This window comes from Scomber japonicus, chromosome 3 (assembly GCF_027409825.1).
Source record: "Scomber japonicus isolate fScoJap1 chromosome 3, fScoJap1.pri, whole genome shotgun sequence".
In the NCBI taxonomy this organism is placed as follows: Eukaryota; Metazoa; Chordata; class Actinopteri; order Scombriformes; family Scombridae; genus Scomber; species Scomber japonicus.
Genome location: NC_070580.1, coordinates 39,710,186 through 39,721,316, shown reverse-complemented (window position 1 = coordinate 39,721,316; position 11,131 = coordinate 39,710,186). Strand labels below are relative to the sequence as shown.

At 53.3% G+C, this 11,131-nt stretch overlaps 2 protein-coding genes across 2 annotated transcripts in view; both read left to right on the top strand.

Moving 5' to 3' along the window:
- Positions 1-5,964, top strand: part of pltp (phospholipid transfer protein) — a 15,688-nt gene extending 9,724 nt beyond the window's left edge. Inside the window, exons 8-14 of the mRNA XM_053315683.1 lie at positions 130-189; positions 3,311-3,475; positions 3,962-4,029; positions 4,865-4,907; positions 5,509-5,572; positions 5,691-5,767; positions 5,863-5,964. Coding sequence (XP_053171658.1) covers positions 130-189; positions 3,311-3,475; positions 3,962-4,029; positions 4,865-4,907; positions 5,509-5,572; positions 5,691-5,767; positions 5,863-5,964 — 579 coding nt within the window. The remainder of the gene's footprint in view (positions 1-129; positions 190-3,310; positions 3,476-3,961; positions 4,030-4,864; positions 4,908-5,508; positions 5,573-5,690; positions 5,768-5,862) is intronic.
- A 1,986-nt stretch (positions 5,965-7,950) lies between these two features.
- On the top strand, positions 7,951-10,275 carry LOC128355443 (piggyBac transposable element-derived protein 4-like). The gene is made up of 4 exons (XM_053315682.1): positions 7,951-8,167; positions 8,357-8,938; positions 9,068-9,854; positions 10,023-10,275. Exons 1-4 carry the CDS (start codon positions 7,951-7,953, stop codon positions 10,273-10,275), a joined length of 1,839 nt encoding a protein of 612 aa, XP_053171657.1.
- Positions 10,276-11,131: the final 856 nt, after the last annotated feature.

Here is an 11,131-nt window from a genome sequence, read left to right as displayed (position 1 = left end):
AACCTTACCCTGACCCTGAACCTAACCCTGAACCTAACCCTGAACCTGACCCTGAACCTGACCCTGAACCTGACCCTGAACCTGACCCTGAACCTAACCTTGACACTTCCTGTTTGTCTGATCTCTCAGATGCCCAAAGACCTGGAGGTGTTGCTGAGAACCACGTACTTTGGAACCATCATGATGCTGGTGAGTAGAAACAGACATTGAGCCTGTAGTTCTTTATTTTGTGTTATGTTCCGTCCCTGGTCCTGTCCCTGGTCCTGTCCCTGGTCCTGTCCCCTGGTCCTGTCCCTGGTCCTGTCCCCTGGTCCTGTTCCCTGGTCCTGACCCTGGTCCTGTCCCTGGTCCTGTACCTGGTTCTGTCCCTGGTCCTGTCCCTGGTCCTGTCCCCTGGTTCTGTGCTCTGGTCCTGTCCCCTGGTCCTGTCCCCTGGTCCTGTTCCCTGGTCCTGTGCTCTGGTCCTGTCCCCTGGTCCTGTCCCCTGGTCCTGTCCCTGGTCCTGTCCCTGGTCCTGTCCCTGGTCCTGTCCCTTGGTTCTGTCCCCTGGTCCTGTCCCTGGTCCTGTCCCTGGTCCTGTCCCCTGGTCCTGTCCCTGGTCCTGTCCCTGGTCCTGTCCCTGGTCCTGTCCCTGGTCCTGTCCCCTGGTTCTGTGCTCTGGTCCTGTCCCCTGGTCCTGTCCCCTGGTCCTGTCCCCTGGTCCTGTTCCCTGGTCCTGACCCTGGTCCTGTCCCTGGTCCTGTACCTGGTTCTGTCCCTGGTCCTGTCCCTGGTCCTGTCCCCTGGTTCTGTGCTCTGGTCCTGTCCCCTGGTCCTGTCCCCTGGTCCTGTTCCCTGGTCCTGTGCTCTGGTCCTGTCCCCTGGTCCTGTCCCCTGGTCCTGTCCCTGGTCCTGTCCCTGGTCCTGTCCCTGGTCCTGTCCCTTGGTTCTGTCCCCTGGTCCTGTCCCTGGTCCTGTCCCTGGTCCTGTCCCCTGGTCCTGTCCCCTGGTCCTGTCCCTGGTCCTGTCCCTGGTCCTGTCCCTGGTCCTGTCCCTGGTCCTGTCCCCTGGTTCTGTGCTCTGGTCCTGTCCCCTGGTCCTGTCCCCTGGTCCTGTCCCTGGTCCTGTCCCTGGTCCTGTCCCTGGTCCTGTCCCTTGGTTCTGTCCCCTGGTCCTGTCCCTGGTCCTGTCCCTGGTCCTGTCCCCTGGTCCTGTCCCTGGTCCTGTCCCTGGTCCTGTCCCCTGGTCCTGTCCCTGGTCCTGTCCCTGGTCCTGTCCCTGGTCCTGTCCCCTGGTTCTGTGCTCTGGTCCTGTCCCCTGGTCCTGTCCCTGGTCCTGTCCCCTGGTCCTGTTCCCTGGTCCTGACCCTGGTCCTGTCCCTGGTCCTGTACCTGGTTCTGTCCCTGGTCCTGTCCCTGGTCCTGTCCCCTGGTTCTGTGCTCTGGTCCTGTCCCCTGGTCCTGTCCCCTGGTCCTGTTCCCTGGTCCTGTGCTCTGGTCCTGTCCCCTGGTCCTGTCCCCTGGTCCTGTCCCTGGTCCTGTCCCTGGTCCTGTCCCTGGTCCTGTCCCTTGGTTCTGTCCCCTGGTCCTGTCCCTGGTCCTGTCCCTGGTCCTGTCCCCTGGTCCTGTCCCTGGTCCTGTCCCTGGTCCTGTCCCTGGTCCTGTCCCTGGTCCTGTCCCCTGGTTCTGTGCTCTGGTCCTGTCCCCTGGTCCTGTCCCCTGGTCCTGTTCCCTGGTCCTGTGCTCTGGTCCTGTCCCCTGGTCCTGTCCCCTGGTCCTGTCCCCTGGTCCTGTCCCCTGGTCCTGACCCTGGTCCTGTACCTTGGTCCTGTTCCCTGGTTCTGTGCTCTGGTCCTGTCCCCTGGTCCTGTTCCCTGGTTCTGTGCTCTGGTCCTGTCCCCTGGTCCTGTCCCCTGGTCCTGTCCCTGGTCCTGTCCCCTGGTCCTGTCCCCTGGTCCTGTCCCTGGTTCTGTCCCCTGGTCCTATCCCTTGGTTCTGTCCCCTGGTCCTGTCCCCTGGTCCTGTCCCCTGGTCCTGTTCCCTGGTCCTGTCCCTGGTCCTGTCCCCTGGTCCTGTCCCCTGGTCCTGTCCCTGGTCCTGTCCCTGGTCCTGTACCTGGTTCTGTCCCCTGGTCCTGTCCCCTGGTCCTGTCCCTGGTCCTGTCCCCTGGTCCTGTTCCCTGGTCCTGTCCCTGGTCCTGTCCCCTGGTCCTGTTCCCTGGTTCTGTGCTCTGGTCCTGTCCCCTGGTCCTGTCCCTGGTCCTGTCCCTGGTCCTGTCCCCTGGTCCTGTCCCCTGGTCCTGTCCCTGGTCCTGTCCCTGGTCCTGTTCCCTGGTCCTGTCCCTGGTCCTGTCCCCTGGTCCTGTCCCTGGTCCTGTCCCTGGTCCTGTCCCTGGTCCTGTCCCCTGGTCCTGTCCCTGGTCCTGTCCCTGGTCCTGTCCCTGGTCCTGTCCCCTGGTCCTGTCCCTGGTCCTGTCCCTGGTCCTGTCCCTGGTCCTGTCCCCTGGTCCTGTCCCCTGGTCCTGTCCCTGGTCCTGTCCCTGGTCCTGTTCCCTGGTCCTGTCCCTGGTCCTGTCCCCTGGTCCTGTCCCTGGTCCTGTCCCTGGTCCTGTCCCTGGTCCTGTCCCCTGGTCCTGTCCCTGGTCCTGTCCCTGGTCCTGTCCCCTGGTCCTGTCCCTGGTCCTGTCCCTGGTCCTGTCCCCTGGTCCTGTCCCCAGTTTGTCTGAAACTTTTCAGTTCAGCAAACTAACCTGCAGAGAGTGCTTCAGGTTCTCTGTGTGTGTTCGTAGAACCCGGCTCTAGTTTCAGGTTCTCTGTGTGTGTTCGTAGAACCCGGCTCTAGTATCTCCTCTTCAGGTTCTCTGTGTGTGTTCGTAGAACCCGGCTCTAGTATCTCCTCTTCAGGTTCTCTGTGTGTGTTCGTAGAACCCGGCTCTAGTTTCAGGTTCTCTGTGTGTGTTCCTAGAACCCGGCTGTAGTTTCAGGTTCTCTGTGTGTGTTCGTAGAACCCGGCTGTAGTGTCAGGTTCTCTGTGTGTGTTCGTAGAACCCGGCTGTAGTTTCAGGTTCTCTGTGTGTGTTCGTAGAACCCGGCTCTAGTATCTCCTCTTCAGGTTCTCTGTGTGTGTTCGTAGAACCCGGCTCTAGTTTCAGGTTCTCTGTGTGTGTTCCTAGAACCCGGCTGTAGTTTCAGGTTCTCTGTGTGTGTTCGTAGAACCCGGCTGTAGTGTCAGGTTCTCTGTGTGTGTTCGTAGAACCCGGCTGTAGTGTCAGGTTCTCTGTGTGTGTTCGTAGAACCCGGCTGTAGTTTCAGGTTCTCTGTGTGTGTTCGTAGAACCCGGCTCTGGTGGACGCTCCGATCTCTCTGCAGATCGCCGTCAATTCGCCACCAAAAACCACCATCAAGACATCGGGGGCAACCGTGGTCATGACCGCCATCGTCAAGGTGATGCTGCTGCCTCCGGGTCAGACCGCGGTCCAGCTGAGCAGCATGACGATGGTACACACACACACACACACACTCACAAACACACACACACACACACACACACACACACACACACACACACACACACTCACAAACACACACACACACACACACACACTCACAAACACACACACACACACACACTCACAAACACACACACACACACACACACTCACAAACACACACACACACACACACACACACAGTACTCAGATCTCCTCTCTCTGTTTTTCTATCATACTCTGGCTGCTAAGTGGTCAGTTATATTATATTATATTATACAATATATATATTATATATATTGTATAATATAATATATATATATATAATATATATAATATATATAATATATATTATATATATTATATATATATATAATATATATATAATATATATTATATATATATTATATATATTATATTAATGAGTAACCCACTTCTGACTGAATATTAACGAAACAATAATAATTTATTATCATTTTCATTTATTTTCCTGCAGGAAACGAAGTTTAACGCTAAAGTTTCTATGAAGGGAAAACGCCTCGCTGTCCATGCTGACCTCCGCAGGTACACACACACACACACACACACACACACACACACACACACACACACACAGACACACTGACCTCCGCAGGTACACACACACACACACACACACACACACACACACACACACAGACACACTGACCTCCGCAGGTACACACACACACACACACACACACACACACACACACACACACACACACTGACCTCCGCAGGTACACACACACACACACACACACACACACAGACACACACACACACACACAGACACACTGACCTCCGCAGGTACACACACACACACACACACACACACACACACACACACACAGACACACTGACCTCCGCAGGTACACACACACACACACACACACACACACACACACACACACACACACACTGACCTCCGCAGGTACACACACACACACACACACACACACACAGACACACACACACACTGACCTCCGCAGGTACACACACACACACAGAGACACACACACACACACACACACACAGACACACACACACACACACACACACACACACACACACACACACACACACACACACACACACACACAGCAGTTCTCAGGAAGTGAAGAGTATGAATGTATTGTTGTCTGTATGTGATTGGAGGAGCCGCCTGGACCCAAACCCTTCAGTCCAGGGTCAGGGTTCTGGGTCAGGGTTCTGGGTCAGGGTTCTGGGTCTGGGTCAGGGTTCTGGGTCAGGGTTCTGGGTCAGGGTTCTGGGTCTGGGTCAGGGTTCTGGGTCAGGGTTCTGGGTCAGGGTTCTGGTTATCATATTAATATTAATAATATTAATTAGTCAACATTTTAAAACTCTTTCATTCTTTCAGGTTCAAAATCTTCTCCAACCAATCAGCACTGGAATCTCTGGCAGTAAGAAACTATCATAGTCTGTCTGTCTGTCTGTCTGTCTGTCTGTCTGTCTGTCTGTCTGTCTGTCTGTCTGTCTGTCTGTCTGACTGTCTGTCTGTCTGTCTGACTGTCTGTCTGTCTGTCTGTCTGTCTGTCTGTCTGACTGTCTGTCTGTCTGCCTGTCTGTCTGTCTGTCTGTCTGTCTCTCTGTCTGTCTGCCTGTCTGACTGTCTGTCTGTCTGTCTGTCTCTCTGTCTGTCTGCCTGTCTGTCTATCTGTCTGTCTGTCTGACTGTATAACTGTCTATCTGACTGTCTGTCTGACTGTATAACTGTCTATCTGACTGTCTATCTATCTGTCTGTCTGTCTCTCTGTCTGTCTGTCTATCTGTCTGTCTGTCTGACTGTATAACTGTCTATCTGACTGTCTGTCTGACTGTATAACTGTTTATCTGACTGTCTGTCTGTATGCCTAACTGTCTGACTGTATAACTGTTTATCTGACTGTCTGTCTGACTGTCTGACTGTATAACTGTCTGTCTGACTGTCTGACTGTATAACTGTCTGTCTGACTGTCTATCTGACTGTCTGACTGTATAACTGTCTGTCTGTCTGTCTCTCAGCTGATTCCTCTGCAGGCTCCTCTGAAGACGATGCTCCAGATGTCGGTGGTTCCACTGATCAACAGTAAGATAAATGATTTGTAACTACAGCGAGTGTAATGATGTCTCCCTCCCTCTATTCATTATATTTATCAGTGTGTGTGTGTGTGTGTGTGTGTGTGTGTGTGTGTGTGTGTTTTCAGACTGGACTAAAAGAGGAGTCCGCATTCCTTTGGCTGATGGGATGGATTTCGTTGAAGAAGTGGTTGAATATCACAATGTGAATCAGATTATTTTAATATCTACTTTAAACTGTTAATCTGATCATATGAAACCTGGTAATAACCCTAACTCTGTACCTTTGGTTCTACACAGGGTTTCATTGTGATTGGAGCAAATCTTCACTTCAGCAAAGGACTGAGAGAAATGATCGAGGGGAGCATGCAGAAGGGTCCCGAGACCACCACCACTGTCTAAACATATCGGTCCTTTTGTCTTCATACATACAGACAGGGAACAAATGAAAGCAGAAACCAGCTGAAAGTGTGTTAGTGAGCTGGTGATGATGATGATGAAGATGAAGAGCACTGTCTAACAGAGTCTTTGTGACTGAAGCTCCAACAATCACTCTGATCTTTGACTCTTGATATAAAATCAGAACCAACTGGACCTGCTCAGTATGATGAGATGTTGATTGATTGAACCGTGCAGAGCAGCTGCAGTTGTTATGTTTCTCACACTTTTATTCAGGTTTTTCCTTTAGTTTGTCTCCGTCTACGTTAATACAACGCTGTGTGAACACATACAAACAACTGTTGTGGAAAGACTCGAATTGAATAGACACAGAGAAAGTGTTCGATATGAGAGATACACATAATGACAACGTGTGAATATACATAACTGTATAAATACATATGACATTTCATACAAACACACACACACACACACACACATATATATATACACATGTATATATGTGTATATATACACACATATATGTAAATATAGAACTTACAACACAAACACTGAATAATAAAGTAATTAACTGAGTATATCCAGCCAACACTATTACAGCTCTGAACCACAGATGTGCTCAGAGAGTCTGTTTAGGAAGGGTTAAAGGTTAATGTGGGTTAAGGGTTAGGGGGGTTAGGGGGGTTAATGTGGGTTAAGGGTTAGGGGGATTAAGGGTTAAGGGTTGGGGGGGTCCGGGGTAAAGGGTTGGGGGGGTTAGGGGTTAACCCTTGTGTTGTCCATGTGGGTCACTGTGACCCCACTCCTAATCTCTAACTTCCCGGGGACATTGGGGTCTCCCAGTCCCCCCCTCCTTCTCCTCCTCCTCCTCTATTATCAGGCCCATTCTCAGGCACACTAATACCTTACCGCGGACTTTAGGGTCTCCCGGTCCCAGGCGTATTACCTACCTACCTACCTACCTTACCGCGGACTTTAGGGTCTCCCGGTCCCAGGCGCATTACCTACCTACCTACCTACCTACCTACCTTAGCGCGGACTTTAGGGTCTCCTGGTCCCAGGCGCATTACCTACCTACCTACCTACCTACCTACCTTAGCGCGGACTTTAGGGTCTCCTGGTCCCAGGCGCATTACCTACCTACCTACCTACCTACCTTAGCGCGGACTTTAGGGTCTCCCGGTCCCAGGCGCATTACCTACCTACCTACCTACCTTACCGCGGACTTTAGGGTCTCCCGGTCTCCCGGTCTCCCGGTCTCCCCTCCCCCCCCCTCCTCCTCCTCCTCCTCCTCTATTATCAAGCCCATTCTCAGGCACACTAACTACCTTCGCGTGGACTTTAGGGTCTCCCGGTCCCAGGCTCATTACCTACCTAACTACCTACCTTAGCGCGGACTTTAGGGTCTCCCGGCCCCCTCCTCCTCCTCCTCCTCCTCCTCCTCCTCCTCCTCCTCCTCTATTATCAAGCCCATTCTCAGGCACACTAACTACCTTCGCGTGGACTGTAGGGTCTCCCGGTCCCAGGCTCATTACCTACCTAACTACCTACCTTAGCGCGGACTTTAGGGTCTCCTGGTCCCAGGCTCATTACCTACCTAACTACCTACCTTAGCGCGGACTTTAGGGTCTCCCGGTCCCAGGCGCATTACCTACCTACCTACCTACCTTACCGCGGACTTTAGGGTCTCCCGGTCCCAGGCGCATTACCTACCTACCTACCTACCTACCTTAGCGCGGACTTTAGGGTCTCCTGGTCCCAGGCGCATTACTTACCTACCTACCTACCTACCTACCTACCTACCTAACTACCTACCTACCTACCTACCTTAGCGCGGACTTTAGGGTCTCCCGGTCCCAGGCACATTTCCTACCTACCTACCTACCTTAGTGCCGACTTTAGGGTCTCCAGGTCCTCCCCCAGCCCCAGCCCCAGCCCCAGCCCCAGCCCCAGTTACACATCCCCGCCGTTGTCCACTCAGCTGCAGCCATGTCGGATCGTTTCACAGTCGAGCAGGTTCTAGATCAACTTTGGTCCGTACAGTACGAGTACAGCGCCTCTGACGACGAGACCGAGGCCGAGGCCGAGGACGTGTCCGAAGAAGAGGACGTTGTCGAATACAATGCAGAACGTGAAACATCATCATCGGCGGAGGAAGAAGAAGGCGACGCTGACCTCTCCGCGGGTCGTCTTGAAGACCGACGCGGTGAAGAAGAACAAGAACAAGAAGAAGAAGAAGACCAACGCGGTGAAGGAGAAGAAGAACAAGAAGAAGAAGAAGACCAACACGGTGAAGAAGAAGAAGAAGAAGAACAAGAAGAACAAGAAGCAGAAGAAGACCAACACGGTGGTGATCAAGCGCACAGACAAAGCGATGTTCCTCCTCGCGCCGAAGGCCAGAGGTTCCTGTCCAAGGACGGCAAAGTTTGGTCCTCGGTGCCACACGGGAGAGGAGAGGACGACGCGCCTGCGGCACGCCGCGATGCGCCGCCGCCGCCGCTGCCGCCGGTGGGGGGTCCGACGCCGTATGCCGTTTCCAACGCCCACGACATAGCTTCGACGTTCGCGTTGTTGATTACGGCCGAAATAGAAGAAATAGTGCTGGCCATGACCAACCTGCAGGGCGTTCGCAAATACGGACAAGAGTGGAAGAAGGGCATCGACGAGACCGACCTGCGCGCCTACATCGGGCTGCTAATCCTAGCGGGCGTGTACAGGTCACGAGGCGAGGCGGCGGCAAGTCTGTGGGACGCGGAGAGCGGGAGGGCCATTTTTCGAGCAACTATGCCGCTCAAGGTGTTCCACGGGTACTCGAGGCTCCTGCGATTCGACGACCTCGAGACCAGACCCGCTAGGCGCTCCACCGACAAGCTGGCAGCCATAAGGGAGGTGTGGGACAAGTGGGCGGCACGTCTGCCGCTGCTGTATAACCCCGGGCCTGACGTGACGGTAGACGAACAATTGGTACCGTTCAGAGGTAAGGTACCAAAATATTATTACTACCAAATATACCAAATATATATATATATTTATGTATGTATTTATTTATTTATTTATTTATTTGAATAAAAATAATTGTGTGTGTTTCTTCCTCACCTCAACTTAGGTCGTTGTCCTTTCCGGCAGTACATACCCAGCAAGCCCGCTAAGTACGGGATAAAGTTTTGGGCGGCGTGCGACGCCAGATCCAGCTACGCCTGGAAAATGCAAGTTTACACCGGGAAGCCTATCGGTGGAGCTGTGGAAAGGAACCAGGGCATGCGGGTAGTGCTCGACGTGACCGAAGGACTGAGGGGTCGCAATGTCACGTGCGACAACTTTTTCACCTCGTACGAGCTGGGGCAGAGGCTCCTCCGGAGGGACATGACCATGCTCGGCACGGTGCGGCAGAACAAGCCCGAGCTCCCGAAGGCGCTGCTCGCGACCAAGGGCAGAGAGGTCTTCTCTTCGACCTTCGCCTTCACGGACAGCACCGCGGTGGTGTGCTACATCCCGAAGAGAAACAAGAAGGTGCTGCTGATGAGCACGCGGCGGCGGGACCACCACCAGGACAAGGAGGCGCGAATCAGCGAGCGCCGGGACAGGAAGCCGGCGCTGGTCCTGGACTATAACAGCACCAAAGGCGGCGTGGACAACCTGGACAAGGTGATCGGCACGTACAGTTGCAGGAGAATGACTCGCCGATGGCCTCTCGTGGTGTTCCACAACCTCATAGACGTCTCTTCGTACAACGCCTTTGTGATATGGCGGGAGCTGAACCCCTCGTGGCTGTCTGGCAAGCGCAACAAGAGAAGGGTGTTCCTGGAGCGGCTGGGAAAGCAGTTGGTGGCGCCGCTCATCCGGAGGAGGGCTAGGTTTCCGCGAACCGTGGCTGCGGCGGATGTGGTGAGAGCGTTTCAAGAAGCGGCGGCGGCGGCGGACGGAGGAGGAGGAGATGGAGACGGAGGAGACGGAGGAGACGGAGACGGAGGAGGGAACGGAGGAGACGGAGACGGAGGAGACGGAGGAGGAGACGGAGGAGACAGGAACAGGAACAGGAACACGGACAGGAACACGGACAGGAACACGGACAGGAACAGGGACAGGGACAGGGACAGGGACAGGGACAGAGAAGATCACCACGACCCGCCACGGCTTGCCGCAGAGTCTGACTCTGCTGCGGCGGACGGCAGCAGGACGCGAAAGAGAAAGAGGTGTGAGATGTGCACTGAAAAAAAGGACAGAAAGACCAGGTTTGTGTGTCGCAGCTGCCGCAAGTACATCTGCGGCGGGTGTTCTGTGGCGGTTTGCGGCACTTGTGCCGGAGCACTGTGATGATACCGTTCAGTGACTGACAAACACACACACACACACACATTACCTACCTACCTACCAACTAACCTACCTACCAACCTACCTACCTTAGCGCGGACTGACTTCAGGGTCTCCAGATCCTCTCCCCACACGCACGCTTCATTTCTTCAGGCCCGCTACCTACCTACCTACCTACCTACCTACCTTAGCGCGCGCGGACTTTAGGGCCCTCCTCCCCGCGCGCTATTTCCTCAGGCCCGCTAGCTACCGACCTACCTACCTACCTTAGCGCGCGGACTTACTTTAGGGTCTCCAGATCCTCCTCTCCCCCGGCACGCTGTTTCCTTTTTCCTCAGGCCCGCTACCTACCTACCTATCTATCTACCCTAGAGCGGACCTTAGCGCGCCGACTTACTTTAGGGTCTCCAGGTTCTCCACTCCCCCGGCACGCTGTTTCCTTTTTCCTCAGGCCCGCTACCTACCTACCTATCTATCTACCTACCTACCTACCCACCCTAGAGCGGACCTTAGCGCGCGGACTTTAGGGGTTTGTTGGACAATAAAAGCAAAAGAAAAAGAAAAGAGACTTAAAGAGGATGCTTTTTGTCTTTGTTTTTGTTTGCAACACTTTGTAATGTTTCTTTGTTTGTTTGTTTGTTTGTTCAGAAGGTGTTGTAATAATAAAGATTTTTTGTTTTGTTTTATGTTTTTGTGGGGTTTGCTGGACAATAAAAGTAAAAGTTAAAGAAAAAGAAAAGAGACTTAAAGAGGATGCTTTTTGTTTGCAACACTTTCTTTTCAAGTTTCTTTGTTTGGTCAAAAGGTTTTGTAATAATAATAATAATATTAATAATAATAATAAAGATTTTTTTTGTTT

Bases quoted from the DNA above. Each gene is read 5' to 3' on its own strand.
- LOC128355443 (XM_053315682.1), top strand. From the start codon at position 7,951: ATGTCGGATCGTTTCACAGTCGAGCAGGTTCTAGATCAACTTTGGTCC. The intron at 8,168-8,356 runs GTGAAGAAGAAC...CTCGCGCCGAAG, and splicing joins TCGTCTTGAAGACCGACGCG to GCCAGAGGTTCCTGTCCAAG. The intron at 9,855-10,022 runs GTTTCAAGAAGC...GAACACGGACAG, and splicing joins GCGGCGGATGTGGTGAGAGC to GAACACGGACAGGAACAGGG.